At 41.0% G+C, this 17,644-nt stretch overlaps 1 protein-coding gene across 1 annotated transcript in view; it reads left to right on the top strand.

Moving 5' to 3' along the window:
• Positions 1-17,644, top strand: part of DENND5B (DENN/MADD domain containing 5B) — a 119,077-nt gene that overhangs the window by 41,090 nt on the left and 60,343 nt on the right. The window contains exons 6-8 of the mRNA XM_011934143.1: positions 6,257-6,793; positions 10,345-10,576; positions 14,897-15,047. Coding sequence (XP_011789533.1) covers positions 6,257-6,793; positions 10,345-10,576; positions 14,897-15,047 — 920 coding nt within the window. The remainder of the gene's footprint in view (positions 1-6,256; positions 6,794-10,344; positions 10,577-14,896; positions 15,048-17,644) is intronic.

Below are 17,644 nucleotides of genomic sequence, written 5' to 3' on the forward strand. Positions count from 1 at the left end.
CCTGCCTCAGCCTCCCGAGTAGCTGGGACTACAGGTGCCCGCCACCTCGCCCGGCTAGTTTTTTGTATTTTTTTTAGTAGAGACAGGGTTTCACCGTGTTAGCCAGGATGGTCTCAATCTCCTGACCTCGTGATCCGCCCGTCTCCGCCTCCCAAAGTGCTGGAATTACAGGCTTGAGCCACCACGCCCGGCCTCACAGCTTTTTTTAAAAGCTGATTAATTACGTTATATCACTAGCTATTTAATTCACATCTTTCTTAATAGAATATCATGCTGAGATTCACCTTTATTTGTTCTTATTTCCCATAGAGATTCTCATTTTAATAAGTTAATTTAACACTAAGCCACAGCCATTGTATTCTGTAGTGATTCTCATAATCTTCCACTACTTACTTTTATTCTAATGAATATTTCTCCACAAAAACTAACATTTTTACTCAAAGGAAAATAGCTTGATTCAGATCACATAAGATACATATACAGACTGTTGTTCTTTTTGGGCTTGTGCATGTTTTTCTTCTGTTTTACCTCTTTTCTCTATTCCTTAAATGTTCTTGTTTTCACTTTCATTAAATTAGCCTAGTATGTTATTTGCTCAAAGAAGTTAATCCTTTAAACTTTCAAGGAAAAAGAAATAGACTAGCCAAATGCATTTTGTTTTGAAGACGCAATGATATTTTAGTTTCTTGTTGAGTGTCTGATCTATTGTGTATGTTAATCATGTAACATTTTATAAGACAACTTTCTGTATATTGTCTTTCCATTTTTTGTAACAATTGTTGAGAGATTTTTCAGTGCCACCTTGACATATCTGTAGTTGGGAAACTTTTCCATCTCTGTGCCTGTGTGTATCCACTAAAGATAAACAAATATAAGGATTCTGAAAGCTCTTAATGTCTGTGGTTTTCTAATTTTTCATTCATGAGATCTACACTGCTTAATAAATACGTATACCCGTCTGTTCATGGAGTAGAATAATATGAAATAACCTGAATTCGCTGTGAAAATAGCAGTGCTTCTGTGTAGAAACTATAAATTAGGGCATCATTGTTTTATAAGAAAAGGCTAACAGCCTACCACTTTGGTCTGGTATCATTTTACAATGAGATGAAATAATCTGCTTCACATAATTTTGGGAAGGAAGTAGATATAAAAATAGTCATTTAAAAAAATTACCTAAATGCACTCACTAGTAATACTTCGCTCCACCTTTCCCTGAAAACTCTAAAATAAAATAATGGCTAAAAATAGTGACAAGGCTTCTAAACATAGTTAAAAAAAATGACAAGTTTGCAAAATAATTATTTTAAGAAGGTATGATTTTAGTTGCTAGCTAACTAATGTAACTACATAGATTTATAAATTAATCATCAACTAGCTATCCCCATGGTTTAAAAGTGATAGCCACAAGTAACCATGTGTAATACTGTTTTTTAGGGAGTAGGGTAGAGAGAGTGAGGGTGGAAGGAAGGCACTGAAGATTAATTGCATGGAATGTACCTCACTTTCTACTGTTCTTACTCATCTTCACAGTAACTGGTAAACAAAAAGTTAAGAGAAAAACTGAAACAGTTGCTTCTGCAACTTTGTTTTTGTCATATCTTGCCCAGAGATTCTGAGGGAATGATTTATCTTATTTTTCAGACAGGGTCTCACTCCGTCACCCAGGCAGGAATGTGGTGGCACAGCTCACTGCAGCCTTGACCTCCTGAGCTCAGGAGATCCTCCCACCTCAGCTTCGTGAGTAGCTAGGACAAGAGGCACATGCCACCACACCCAGCTAATTTTTTAAAGTTATTATTTGTAGAGATGAACTCTTGCTACATTGCCCAGACTGGTCTTGAACTCTTGGACTCAAGTGATCCTCCGGCTTTGGGCTCCCAAAGATTACCAGCATGATCCACAGCATCTGGTCCAGAGGGAATATTTTAAATGCTCTCCTCTCTCCGGCCTACCCTCAAGCTGGCTTAATTTCAGACACTGAGAAGTGAGATCACTTACTAAACATGAAGAGAGCTGCATTAGTCTCGATACTTCCTGCTCCAGCCTGCAGTTTTAGGGTTCCCAGAAACGACCATCTCCTCAGAGCTTATTCTTTCATTTGCCGAACAGTTGTCTCGTACACTATTTGTGTAGCATACAGTGGGAGACATCAAGTCAAGTAAGAGGTGATTTCTGCTTTTCAAAAAAGTCATTTACAAATACCAATAACACAAGTTAAAAAGTAAGTTAGTAAGAGGAATAAATGAACAGAGAAGATACAGAGGAGATCAGAATGCCTTTAGGGTAAGGGTATAGGAAGGTTTCATGGCAGAAGATATGATTAAGCTTTAAGCCTTTGTTTTCTTACTTTTGAGGGAAATTTTTTTTTTTTGAGACGGAGTCTCACTCTGTTGCCCAGGCTGGAGTGCAGTGGCACCATCTCAGCTCACTGCAACTTCCACCTCCCAGGTTCAGCTATTCTCTTGCCTCAACTTCCTGAATAGCTGGGATTACAGGTGCACGCCACCACACCTAGCTAATTTTTGTATTTGCAGTAGAGATGGGGTTTCACCATGTTGGCCAGGCTGGTCTTGAACTTCTGACCTCAAGTGATCCACCCACTTCAGGCTCCCAAAGTGCTGGGATTACAGGCGTGAGCCGCTGTGCCCTGCCACTTTTGTTGTTGTTTTGTTTTTGAGACGGAGTCTTACTCTGTCGCCTGGGCTGGAGTGCAGTGGCGTGATCTCAGCTCACTGCACCTCTGCCTCCTGGGTTCAAGTGATTCTCCTGTAATCCCAGTAGCTGGGATTACAGGCGCCTGCCACTACGCCCAGCTTATTTTTTGTATTTTTAGTAGAGGTGGGGTTTCACCATGTTGGTCAGACTGATCTCAAACTCCTGACCTCGTGATTCGCCCACATTGGCCTCCCAAAGTGCTGGGATTACAGGCATGAGCCACTGAGCCCAGCCCACTTTTGTTGTTTTTAATAGGAAGTAAGTAGTTACGTATCATGAAGGCTTGTGAGTAGTGTTGATAAGTAGAAATATTTAGTCCTAAAGCAATGTCAGATTGAGGTGTTAAGTAAATTTTTATCATGCAATACTCCTCTGAATTTTTTTTAATTTAATGGTGTTAAAAGTGAGAAGCAACTTATCAGAATGCCCTATTATAGAGTTCTTGTTTATTTTGGAGAAAGGGCTTCTTTTTAGGTTTCTTCAATACATTTTCATAACACAGTTTGTATTTCCTGTTCTACTTTGTGATAATCAAAGCCCCAGCTTGGGCCCTTCCTAAGCAGACATAGGAGACTTTTGTGGGATCATGAAGACAGACCAGTAGCTGTGGTGTTGGAACTCCTACCTTGTAGTACACTTTCAGCTCAGCAGTGATTTCATGACCATAATAAGCTTTAAAATTTCAGAAAATATATCATTTTCCCTTTACATAGGAGGAAGAGAGGGATAGAAAAAGGTAGTAGGAAGGCATTAATGAAGGGAATAGTACAAAATCTAAGTGGTGGGAGGTTGTTGGTTAACATTTAGATTAGCAAATTAGTAAATTTTTTCTTCTGTTTTATTTTTTTATTTTTATTTTTATTTTTTGAGACGGAGTCTTGCTCTGTCGCCCAGGCTGGACTGCAGTGGCCGGATCTCAGCTCACTGCAAGCTCCGCCTCCGGGGTTTACCTCCTGCCTCAGCCTCCCGAGTAGCTGGGACTACAGGCGCCCGCCACCTCGCCCGGCTAGTTTTTTTGTATTTTTTTAGTAGAGACAGGGTTTCACCATGTTAGCCAGGATGGTCTTGATCTCCTGACCTCGTGATCCGCCCGTCTCGGCCTCCCAAAGTGCTGGGATTACAGGCTTGAGCCACCGCGCCCGGCCTTCTTCTGTTTTAAAGATACTGAATCATCCATTCGAATTATGTGACCTTCCATTTAAACCTTTCAGTGTAAAGAATGGTATAGGCCGGCCGGGCGCAGTAGCTCACGCCTGTAATCCCAGCACTTTGGGAGGCTGAGGCAGGTGGATTACAAGGTCAGGAGTTCAAGACCAGCCTGGCCAAGATGGTGAAACCCCATCTCTACTAAAAATGTTTAAAAATTAGCCAGGCATGGTGGCGGACACCTGTAATCCCAGCTACTCGGGAGGCTGAGGCAGAGAATTGCTTGAGCCCAGGAGGCAGAGGTTGCGGTGAACTGAGATCACACCACTGTACTCCAGCCTGGGCGACAGAGCAAGACTCCATCTTTAAAAAAAAGAAAAGGAAAGAAAAGAGAAGAATGGTGTAGGCAGTGCTGCTGTCTCAGCAAGATGTGTCATTTCAGCTCTTAATTTGTTTAGAGAAAACTACTGACATTGGAGGTGAGGAAAAATATCAGGGAAAGGCCATAAACCACCAGTCTGTTTGAGGGTACACATTTGGAACAGGTGCCAGAAAGTCACCTAACTTCTTTGGCCTCGATTTTTTCATCTGCAAAATTAAAAGGCTGGATTCAAAGATTACATCAGACTTTAGGAATCATTGTTGATCATCTGGCTTTGAATGGAGGAAAATCGATTTATTTTATTTTACTTTATTTTATTTTATTTTTTATTTTATTTTATTTTATTTTTGCCAGAGTCTCGCTGTATTTTGTCCAGGCTGGAGTGCAGCGACATGATCTTGGCTCACTGCAGCCTCTGCCTCCTGAGGTCAAGTGATTCTCCTGCCTCAGCCTCCCGAGTAGCTGGGATTATAGGTGCATGCCACCATGCCCAGCTAATTTTTGTATTTTTAGTGGAGACAGAGTTTCACCATGTTGGCCAGACTGGTCTCAAACTCCTGACCTCAAGTCATCCTTCCACCTCAGTCTCCCAAAGTGCTGGAATTACAGGCATGAGGCACCATGCCAGGTCTCATTTTGAGTTTTTATTGAACTTAATTTAGAATTTCAGTATGCTGCTTGCTAATTGGTATCTAACATGAAGAACAAAGATCAAAAGAGAAAAACAAAGACCCAACTGGTTGCTTTCCCCCTTCCCCTTACTTTGCCATCTAGATCAAAGAACAGTATGCATTTTCCCCTTGGTGACCTGGGGGTGCGGGAGCCGGGGAGAAAAACACAGTGAAGCTTCCTATTTTGTTTATTGACTTCTACCCCATGTCTTGTGTTCAACCATTAATGTAATCAATATTATTTTTATGTGATGGGCTACAATTTTGGCACCCCACCCCCCAATCTAGAAGCACAACCTTCTTTTTTAACTAACAACCTTGTCCTGATGAAGAGAGTGTATACAGTAAAGATAAAATACTGTTTGGAGTCTACTACAGATACCTGAGGGATAATCAGAACTTTATGCATATGCTTTGGCCTCCTGAATTTTCTATATCTACTTGAAAAATATTTAAAATATTTATTCAAAATAAATTCCAAATGTAGAGTATAAACAAACTCAAAAAAACATTTCTTCTGATTTCTGTCACCTCTTTTTCTCAGCTCAAAAATATCTTGTGTGAACTCTTAATTATTCAAAGGTTAATCAAGTGCATAGTTATATATGCACTTGCCTCTACCACCTCTCTCTGCCTCCTGCGTTAGGTATAATGACTTCTGAAATAGTTTTGCTCTGGGAGGTTCAGTGAATTTTGAGTAAAGTTAAAATTTGTGGATTATCTGTGAATTGGATTGATTTTGCCAGTTTCATCCTATTGGGAGATACTACAACTGCTGGTTTTTAGTGATTATTGTCAATTCTAAATTACAGATGTTAGAGCAGGGGAGTGACAAAGAAAGTTCAAGTGCATTCAGTGAGCATTTTACCTAATACCATGTATGTGTAAGGTCTGAGTCTGGGCACCCTTACCCACATAGGAATGCCTAATGGATGCCAAATGTTAGAAAATCACATTCAAATTATAATATATTGCTGAGACCCAGAGAAAATTATTCATATATATTAAGTATGGTATAAAAATACTCATATAGGGGAAAATGATGGGAAAATAGGTTATTTTTAAAGAATAAGAAATTCTAAACCTTGCAAAGATTAACAAAAGGTGCCATAATCTATGCTTTTGTTTGTAATAGTTGGCAAGACTTTCTTTTCTTTTTGTAGAAACAAGGTCTTGCCGTGTTTCCCAGTCTTGTCTCGAACTCCTGGGCTCAAGCAGTCTTTTTGCTTTGGCGTCCCAAAGTGCTGGGATTATGTGTGAGCCACTGTGGCTGGCAAGAATATTTTAGAACATGCAGTTCCTTTATTTTAAACCTTTCTATTTCATTTTTCTCTTTCAGGCTAATTTGTGTTTTGTGGACATTGACAACCATTTTATTGAGTTGCCTGAAGAATTTCCACAGTTCCCCAATAAAGTGGATTTTATCCAAGAACTCTCTGAGGTTCTTGTTCAATTTGGGATCCCTCCTGAGGGCAGCCTACATTGCAGTGAGAGTACCAGCAAACTGAAGAATATGGTTCTGAAAGACTTGGTCAATGACAAAAAGAACGGCAATGTCTCCACTAATAACATCAGCATGTATGAGTTACTGAAGGGCAATGAAACCATAGCCCGCTTGCAGGCTCTGGCCAAGCGGACTGGTGTGGCTGTGGAAAAAATGGACCTTTCTGCTTCTCTGAGTGAAAAAGACAAGGATTTAAAACTGCAGTGTGAAGAGGCAGAACTAAGGGACTACCAGCTCAATGTACAGCTCCGAGAGGTCTTTGCTAACCGCTTTACACAGATGTTTGCAGATTACGAAGCGTTTGTCATTCAGACTGCCCAGGATATGGAATCCTGGCTGACCAACCGGGAACAGATGCAGAACTTTGACAAAGTAAAAAGAACCATAGTTTTCCTTTTGTGGTTATTGGTGGCTTTATTATTGATTTTTTAAATTTTTAAATTTTTTCTTCTTCTGTGCCTATGCTTATCCATATATTATTGATTTTGTTAACCTTTTTTAAATGCAGACTTTTCATCTTTTAGCCCATTAGGAACTTTGCTTTACCAAGTATTTTTACATTAGATAAAATAATTTTACAAGAAAGCAAATCAACCAGCTAATTGAGCTGGTCATTAAATTGTGTGTTAAATTGCCTGTAATCTCATTTAAAATTTTTCTTTACCTTAAAGATGCTTAAATTATAGAAACAGGCTGGGTATGGTGGCTCATGCCTGTAATCCCAGCACATTGGGAGACCGAGGCGGGCGGATCATGAGGTCAGGAGTTTGAGACTAGCCTGACCAATATGGCAAAACCCTGTCTCTACTAAAAATACAAAAAAATTAGCCGAGCATGGTGGCACATGCCTGTAATCCCAGCTACTCAGGAGGCTGAAGGCAGGAGAATCACCTGAACCCAGGCAGGGAGGCGGAGGTTGCAGTGAGCCAAGATCACGCCACTGTACTCCGGCCTGGGCAACAGACAGAGACTCCATCTCAAAAAAAAAAAAAAAAAAAAAGTTATAGAAACTTACATTTTGCAGGTTTTCCAAATCTGTTAATACTGTTTGACCTTATAACAGTTTTATTTACTCTTATTTTATGATCAAATATAGTTAAATAAGCCTACTCCTTTTCTAAGAAATCTATTTATTTAGTCTAGAAATCATTTCTTTAGTCTTTATCCTATCAGAAGTCACAACTTGTCCATGTAAAGTTAACAGTTTGGTTTCAGAAGCCAAATTTCTCTATCTCATTCTAAGATCAAAGGAGAAAAAGAGTGACTAAATTAGGTTTTATGACTGTAAGTGTAAAACGGTTCCAAAGATTTTTGGAAAGGGAAGTCAGAAAATAATACCAGCTTTCCTTGTCCTGTGATTTCTAAGGGGTACTGGATTCTTCTACCAGTTTTTTTTTCACCTGTCTCCCAGATTTTATTTTACAGACAGGTGTACTTAGGGTTGTATATTAACTATTTTAGGTCACCAGGGTATAGTTTAGTTCTCTGCCTCTGTGATTGCTGAGGTATAATACTTGTATTGGAATGTATCATGGATTTCACTAAGTGGCCTCTCTGTCATGAAAGGCCTTCTAAAGGGGCTGATGCATTCCAAGAGGCTAATTTACAATATTGGAGAATTTTTGGAAATAATTAAAAATTTTCATAAAGGTACATAGTGGCTGGGCATGGTGGCTCACACTTGTAATCCCAACACTAGGAGGTTGAGGCTGGAGGATCATTTGAGGCCAGGAGTGTGAGACCAGCCTAGGCAACATAGCGAGAACTCATCTCTACAAAAAATTTTAAAATTAGCCAGGCACGGTGGTGTGCACCTGTGGTCCCAGTGACTCTGGAGGCTGAGGTGGGATCACTTGAGCCTGGGAAGTTGAGGCTGCAGTGAGCCAAGATGATGCCACTGCACTCCAGCTTGGGCTAGAGAGTGAGACCCTGTCTCAAAAAAATAGAAGATAATTTTTTGACTTCATCAGATATTTTTGCTATTGGAGGATAATATTGTATGTTGAACAGTTATGTTTTAGTGTGCTTTGTTTTTACCCACATCAGACAGGTAATGTGCCAACATGGTAACAAAGTTTGAGGAAGGTATATCTCACACATGAGCATGAAAAGCCAGTTATTAAATTTATGAACTACGAAAGCATCCTGGTGCACTTATGTTTGAGAAAACTTCTTTAATATTAACAAGACTTCACTTCTTTAAGTGTATGCCCTTAGGTTCCTTTCTCATTAGACTCAACAATTTTCCATACTTTTTCCTATCTATCTTAGAACTAATCTGTGTATATCCATGGTTTATCCTTGGGGCAATTCAAATTCTTACCTAAATGAAGCCCTGATACTTCCTTCCTAATCTTTATGTAGCCTCAAACTATATAAATGGAATTCTTTTTATATAACCCCTAAAGAAATGAAAATTTTCTGTTGGATTCCAGAAGGCTTGTAATTACCTTCACTAGGAAAATTTGCAGGACATACTAGTCCTACAAGCCAAATCTTTGATGACCTAAAATTTTATAGTCTGTGAGGGTCTGAATATCAAAAGCCAGATCTTTGGCCCACTTTCTTAAAAAAAGGCTATTTGATGTATGAAAAGTAAAATGTTTATTGGTGGAGGTGAACTGATTTCTAGAGACTACTGTGAATCTCTGTGGTTATTTGGATTTATGTATATACACCTGAACTATGGAACTACTTGAAGTGAATAAGTGGATTTCTATAAGGAAATTTTAAAAAGACCTCCTAAATTTCAGAATGAAAATAAATATGCTAGCAACAAGCTGACGAGTATTTTTAAAAGTCACCTTATGTCAGAACTTGCTCCCTCTTTCCCCCTTTGCCTTCTAGCTTCTGCCATACAAAAATAAAAACCAACCCAGCAACCAAAGTAGGAATTTACTTCTAAATTTACTTCCAGATTTTAGTACTGCATTGAGTCTAGAATTCCTGTATACACGTGAACATGGAAGAACAACAGAAAAAAAAAAATGACACTTTGAATTAGGAACTGATTACAATGTACTGAACCATCCCATGCATCAGACAGGCTAGTAACAGGAAAGGTGTACAGCTTATTGTACATGTTCTCCAAAGGCTTGCTTCTGATGGTTTTTCAGGCAGTGCTTTGGTTTTTTTGTTTGTGTTTTGGAAACGGGGTCTCACTATGTTTCTTCAGGCTGGCCTCGAACTCCTGGGCTGACAGGATCCTCTGGCTTCAGCCTCCCTAGTGGCTGGGACTATAGGTGGCCACCACAATGCCCAGCTTCCAGGCAGTGCCTTTCTTAGTTGTTAAGGCTGGGACTGTTGTGTCAGCACAGGTGTGGAAGAAATTTGACCTTGGCTTAACACTCATCTATTGATTTCTCACAGAGTTAAAGAGTCTAGAAAAGCATTCACTTGAAGAAGAACAAAAGAATTTCACCCATAAGCATAAATTCCATGTCTTTTTTTTTTTTTTAAGATTAATGCTGATGTGTTTATCTTTATTGTATCAGTTAATCATCTCACTACCTGTGGCTTGAAAGTATATTTCATAGGTTAGGAATAGAGAACAGAAGAAATTACAACCCATTGGGGAAAGGGATAAAAATTTTTAACTGCAAGTGAAGTGGATGATTGACAATTGTATAGCAACTTCTCTGCCATCTTTCATTACTGATGCCCTCTCTTCTACATAATGGTCATAAGGATCAGAATGTAAATCAATTTTGTAAAATAAGATCATTGCTAAAGACCTAAGTGACCTACATTTTCTGAATTTAGGAAAATGGAAAGAAAAGTGGATTTTTAAGGATTTTTGAATTTCAAGTGTCAGTTTTGTAAGATTTAAAAAGAATATCCTGAGTTAACATAATTTTCAGGCTTACCGTGTAGTGTTGAGATGATCTCTTTGCACTAATAATTTCCTAATTATCTCATTACAGGCTTCCTTTCTGTCTGACCAGCCTGAGCCTTACCTGCCATTTCTTTCGCGCTTCATTGAAACACAGATGTTTGCCACCTTTATTGATAATAAAATTATGTCTCAGTGGGAAGAGAAAGATCCTTTGCTTCGGGTCTTTGACTCTCGGATTGATAAGATAAGGCTGTATAATGTAAGGGCACCCACCTTGCGGACATCTATATATCAGAAATGCAGCACTTTAAAAGAAGCAGGTACATTTGCCATGCCTTTTAAATTAAATTAAAATCTGTGATCGCTTTTTTCCCACAAATTGTTGGCCTTATGTACAACAAAATTAATTTTCAGTTTTAGACTTCATGGCTAATCCTGGTCCGATTATCACAAAATGCTTTGTAAATTTTTCTTTGTTTCTGAGTCCCACTCCTACTTGACTTTCCTTTTCTCTTAGTCAGAAGAGGAAAAACAATAATAAATTGAATTAAGTATGACTGGAAGTTTGCTATGATTTTTGTTTTTGTTTTTGTTTTTGAGATGGATCTTGCTCTGTCACCCAGGCTAGGGTACAGTGGTGCAATCTTGGCTCACTGCAGCCTCCACCTCCTGGATTCAAACATTTCTCCTGCCTCTGCCTCCCAAGTAGCTGGGATTACAGGCATGCGCCACCATGCCTGACTAATTTTTGTATTTTTCATAGAGACGGGGTTTCACCATGTTGGCCGGGCTGGTCTCGAACTCCTCACCTCAGGTAATCTGCCCTGCTCAGCCTTCCAAAGTGCTGGGATTACAGGTGTGAGCCATCGTGTCCAGCCTGACTTTTGTTTTATTCTCTTTATTGCCTAATGGAAAAATTTTTAATTTCTGTCTTGCTACTTATGTTTCATTTTTACTTCTCACCTCTTCTCTATATCCAAGGAAGGATAAGTCTTTATTTAAAACAGTAAATCTTAGATCCTGCTTAATTTACATACTAAAACAGTATCTTTGCTTTAGTAGTGCCATTAATTATAATAGCTTCATTTATTGAAATTAAATCCGAGTCAGGCTGGGCATGATGGCTCACACCTTTAATCCCAGCACTTTGGGAGGCCAAGGCCAGCAGATCAGTTGAGGTCAGAAGTTCAAAACCAGCCTGCCCAACATGGCAAAACCCCATCTCTACTAAAAATACGAAAATTAGCCACGTGTGGTATGATGCACCTGTAATCCCAGCTACTAGGGAGGCTGAGATAAGAGCATCACTTGAACCCGGGAGGCGGAGGTTGCAGTAAGCCAATATGGCACCACTGCACTCCTGCCTGGGCAACAGAGCGAGACTCCATCCCCCCCCAAAAAAAAGAAAGAAATTAAATCCGAGTCTTAGCCAGTCTCGTCTAGGAGTGTAATATAGTCCATTAAATAAATAATCATATTAATAGCCAATATGAGTATTTGCTATGTCAGTCATCATGCCAGGTATTGTTCATGAATTTTTTTTTTTTTTTCCTTTGGAGACAGGGTCTCACTTGTTGCCTAGGCTGGAGTGCAGTGTCGCCATCATGGCTCACAGTAGCCTCAACCTCCTGGGCTCAGGTGATCTTCCTACTGCAGCCTCCTGGGGAATGGGTACTACAGGCATGTGCCACCACCCTCGGGTGATTTTTTTTGTAGAGACAGGGTTTCACCATGTTACTAAGGTAATTATCTTATCTTGGTTGGTCTTGAACTCCTGAGCTCAAGCGATCCATCTGCTTCAGTTTCCCAAAGTGCTGGGATTACAGATGTGAGCCACTGTGACTGGCCCATCACCCGTTTTTTTTTTTGAAACAGAATCTCACTGTCACTCAGGCTGGAGTGCAGTGGTGCCATCTCGGCTCACTGCAACCTCTGCTTCCTGGGTTCAAGTGATCCTCCCACCACAGCCTCCCAAGTAGCTGGGACCACAGATGCACACCACCATGCTCAGCTAATTTTTTGTATTTTTGGTAGAGACAGGGTTTCACCATGTTGCTCAGGCTGGTCTCGAACTCCGGAGCTCAAACAAAACACCTGCCTTGGCCTCTCAAAGTGCTAGGATTACAGGCATGAGCCATCATGTCCGGCCTGGAATACTTATTTTTATTTCATTTTATTACTGCCCTCATTTTACAGTTGAGAAAACTGAGAGGTTAAGTAATTTGCCTGTGGTTGCATAGCTGGTGATTGGTCGAGCCATGGTTTGAATCCAGGTCTGACCGATTTCTGGCACAGGAAGCCTTAACATCATGTTAGCTGTTCATTCAAGAAAGAACTATGTAAAATGTACTAGTCCACACTTACTTTATACAATTATGACATAAGCAGATACCTGTCACCTGATGGCCCTCCCTTTTATTTCTTTCCCTTCAAATGTTGGAGTTATTTGACAGCAACTTTTCCTCTGGAGAAAAAGGAGAGGCAGCAAATGTGGAACTTCCTTGATCTGCCTGTCTTGCTTGCTTGCCTTTCCCACTTTACTTAAATAGATCAAAGTCAGGAATGATGATGCTGAAGTGTTAGTGTATGTAAGGGAGAAGTATGTAAATGATGTCTTTTATGTAACCATAGAAACATCACCCTGTCGTATTCCCACGAATCAGGGTAGATCCTTGGAGCCCCTTCAGAAAGTGGCAATTACCTATGTGGTTTTGGAAATTTAGGAAGTAGAGTTAATGAAATTGTCTATCCTTGTTCAGAGAATAAAATGAATTCCAGTGCCTTAATAGCCATGTGAATAGCATAATGCCTTGTTGCACAAATTTCATTTCTCCCTTCCTGATGGAATTTTTTAGATGGAACTAAGCACCAATACCTTAATTGTGTGCTTCCAGAAAGTCTTTCCAATTAAAATAGATTTTCTTTCAGCCTCTCAGACAGTTTGGTACTCCCACTGTCATCATAGAAATTATATAATACTCTTGAAAATATACCACTGTGGCCAGGCACGGTGGCTCACGCCTGTAATCCCAGCACTTTGGGAGGCCGAGGAGAGCAGATCATCTGGGGTCAGGGGTTTGAGACCAGCCTGGCCAATGTGGTGAAACCCTGTCTCCACTAAAAATACAAAAATTAGCTGGGCATGGTGGTGAGTGCCTGTAATCCCAGCTGCTCGAGAGGCTGAGGCAGGAGAATTGCTTGAACCCAGGAGTTGGAGGTTGCAGTGAGCTGATATTACACCATTGCACTCCAGCCTAGACTCCGTCTAAAAAAAAAGGAAAAGGGGCAACATAAACTGATTCTATGAAATATTTATAAAGGCACCTTGTTCTTCTCTTAAGTCACAAAATTAGCAGCTCCCACAGTGTGTTCTGTTTATCACACAATTACCATTACTGCTTGTTCTCCCCCTTTTAAGTAATCTCCAGGCAGAGGATCGGAGACCTAGTCTTGCTTCTAAAATATTATATTTTCTCTTGACAATTCAGTTGATTAAAATGTTTAAGATCAGGTTTTATTTATTTGTTTGTTTACCTGAGAAATAGGTCACTGTTTCTGGGGTCTTTGAGACATCTTCCAACATCCCTGACTTTTAGTGGCTTTAAAATAGAAATGTTTAGTAATCACATCTTAACACTGACGTATTTTATTCTTCGAAAGGCCAGTTTCTTATCCTCTGAACATTCTAAATGCCTGGTTATTTAACTTTTTGCTGTATTACCCTCTTGATCTAATAAACACTCCTAAATGACTCCTACTAATGAGAATGTGACTGCTGCTAAAAGTGAGGTAATAAACTTCACACCGTTACTTGTTTTTACAGATGGAGAACCATGAATATTTAATAGGTCTTTGTACAAAGAAGTAAAGTTAATAAGGCCATTGTGCTTGTGTCTTCTCTTTAACTTGTATTTCAGCTCAAGAAAAATATTTTATTTGCTCTCATTTTCTTTAATGCTGTACTTAGAACTGTATTTTTGTGTAAGAATATTGAATTTCTCACTTAAGGGAAACTGTTTCAATACAAAATTGTAGGTTTTTCAGCCCTGCTGCCCTGATTTTGACAAAGGCAGAAAATACCATGAAAATTAATCATCCAATATTTACTTAAAGTTAATGTCTTTATACTTACATTATACTAATTTCTGAAGAGCCTTTGTAAAAATCTGTTTCAAGACCGGGCGTGGTGGCTCACGCTTGTAATCCCAGCACTTTGGGAGGCCAAGAAGGGTGGATCACCTGAGGTCAGGAGTTCGAGACCAGCCTGACCAACATGATGCAACGCCATCTCTACTAAACATACAAAATTAGCTGGAACTGGTGGCGCATGCCTGCAATCTCAGCTACTTGGGAGGCTGAGGCAGGAGGATCGTTTGAACCCAGGAGGCGGAGATTGCAGTGAGCCAAGATTGTGCCGTTGCACTCTAGCGTGGACAATAAGAGCCAAACTTTGTCTCGAAACATACAGGCATGCGCACATGAATGCGCGCGCGCACGCACACACACACACACACACACACACAGTCTGTTTCAGAGTGTCGGAGTGATTGGGTTCTCTGTAGGTGCATGAGTGGAGGAAGCATTATTTTTGAAGGGCTAGCAATGAAGTGTCTCTAATTTATTATAAATTTAATTTATAGCCCAATCAATTGAGCAGAGACTGATGAAAATGGATCACACTGCAATCCACCCACATCTACTTGATATGAAAATTGGTCAAGGCAAATATGAGCAGGGGTTCTTTCCAAAGTTACAGTCCGATGTCTTGGCAACAGGACCAGCCAATAACAAGTAAGCATGTTCTTCACTTGAGTAGTTGATTGAAGGAATGAATGAAGGGTGGGGTGCTCTGCAACTCAAATGGACAGTGCTTAACTATTAAACATCTATCTGATTACTTTTTTCAAGACCACATTAATGCATTTGAAATATGGATTGACACTTCTGTGAGTGCTTGACCTTTAAATCCATCATTAAAAAAAAAAAACAGGTCGGGCGCGGTGGCTCAAGCCTGTAATCCCAGCACTTTGGGAGGCCGAGACGGGCGGATCACGAGGTCAGGAGATCGAGACCATCCTGCCTAACACGGTGAAACCCCGTCTCTACTAAAAACACAAAAAAACTAGCCGGGCGAGGTGGCGGCGCCTGTAGTCCCAGCTACTCGGGAGGCTGAGGCCGGAGAATGGCGGGAACCCAGGAGGCGGAACTTGCAGTGAGCTGAGATCCGGCCACTGCACTCCAGCCTGGGTGACAGAGCAAGACTCCGTCTCAAAAAAAAAAAAAAAGAAAAACAAAGTCTAGAGATTTTTTTTTTCTTTTTCAAGCAAAGTACACTTGGAAAAGCCACACTTTAAATGGCGTTTTAAATATATTGATAATACTATCTAATGGAATTTAGAAAGGTTAGACCTTTATCATCTGTATTAGTTTCCTAGGGCTGCTATAACAAAGAACCACAAACTCAGTGGCTTAAAACAACAGAAATTGTTCTTCCACAGTTTTGGGAGGTAGAAATTTGAAATCAAGGAATTGTCAGGGTCGTGCTCCCTTCGAGGCTTCTAGGGAATGATCCTTCCTTGCCTTTTCCAGCTTTTAGGAGAACATAAGAGAGTTTAACAACAGCCTGTCACACCAGTCTAATGAGATCCTTCTAGATGAAAGAGCCTTCAGATGTCCCACCTCTGCCTTAAACTGGGTTTTGTTAAGAGGAGTGGTTCCAGAGAAGACAGGGTAGTACGTTGGGTAGCAAGATATATTCTTAGGTTCCATCTTCCCTCTTGAAGAGCTCAAGAGAAAATTTTTTGAAAAGAAAATTTTTAGTATTAGTATCCTTTTAAATACTTAGAAAAGGAACACCAAACAGTAAAGTGAAAAAGTTGTGGCCAGGCATGGTGGCTCACGCCTGTAACCTCAGCACTTTGGGAGGCCGAGGCAGGCAGATAGCTTGAGCCCAGGAGTTGAGGACCAGCCTAGCCACTGTGGCGAAACCCTGTCTCTACAAAAAAGATACAGAAATTATCTGGGCGTGGTGGTGTGCACCTATAGTCCCAGCTACTCAGGAGACTGAGGTGGGAGGATCACTTGAGCCCCGGGAGGATGAGGCTATGGTGAGCCGTGATTATACTACTGCACTTCAGCCTGAGAGTGCAACAGAGAGAGGCCCTGTCTCAAAAAATAAAAATAGTATTAAAAAGAATTGCGGATTAAAAGCAACAACAACAACAACTTCATTTGGAACTGGGTGTGGTGGCACATGCCTGTATCCCTAGCTACTTGGGAGGCTGAGGTGGGAGGATCACTTGAACCCAGGAGTTGGAGGTTTCAGTGACCTATGAGCACCACTATTATCCAGCCTGGGCAACACAGCGAGGCCCTGTCTCAAAAAAAAACTTGGGCCAGGCACGGTGGCTCACGCCTGTAATCCTGGCACTTTAGGAGTATGAGGCAGAAAGATCACTTTGAGCCCAGGAGTTTGAGACCAGCGTGGGCAACATAAGAAGATCCTGTCTCTACAAAAAAATACATGTTTTTTTTTTTTTTTGAGACAAGGTCTCACTCTGTTGCCCAGGCTGGAGTGCTATGGCCTGATCCTGGTTCACTGTAGCCTTGACCTCCCCAGGCTCATGTGATCCTCCTGCCTCAGCCTCCCAAGTAGCTGGAACTAAAGGCACATGCCACCACACCTAGCTAATTTTTGTATTTTTTGTAGAGACAGGATTTTGCCCTATTGCCCAAGCTGGTCTTGAACTTCTGGGCTCAAGCAACCTGACCTCCTTGGCCTCCCAAAGTGCTGGGATTGCAGGTGTGAGCCACCGGGCCAAGCTCCTACAAAATTTATTTTTTTAATTAAGCCAGGTGTGGTGGCTCATGCCTGTAATCCCAGCACTTTGGGAGGCCTAAGCGAGTATATCACTTGAAGCCAGGAGTTAAAGACCAGCCTGGCCAACATAGCGAAACCCCATCTCTACTAAAAATACAAAAATTAGCTGGGTGTGGTGGTGCATACCCAGCTACTTGGGAGGCTGTAATGCCAGCTACTTGGGAGGCTGAGGCATGAGAATTGCTTGAGCCTGGGAGGCAGTCAGGCATGCTGGCATGTGACTATAGTCCCCGCTACTGGTGAGGCTCAGGTGGGAGGATCACTTGAACCTGAGAGGTCTAGGCTGCAGTGCACCGTGATGTGATGGCATCATGCACTCCAGCCTGGTCAACCTTGCGAAGACCCTCTTTCAAAAAAACAAAAACAGGCCGGGCGCGGTGGCTCAAGCCTGTAATCCCAGCACTTTGGGAGGCCGAGACGGGCGGATCACTAGGTCAGGAGATCGAGACCATCCTGGCTAACACGGTGAAACCCTGTCTTTACTAAAAATACAAAAAAACTAGCCGGG

The sequence above is a fragment of the Colobus angolensis genome, unplaced genomic scaffold (assembly GCF_000951035.1).
Source record: "Colobus angolensis palliatus isolate OR3802 unplaced genomic scaffold, Cang.pa_1.0 Scaffold131, whole genome shotgun sequence".
In the NCBI taxonomy this organism is placed as follows: domain Eukaryota; kingdom Metazoa; phylum Chordata; class Mammalia; order Primates; family Cercopithecidae; genus Colobus; species Colobus angolensis.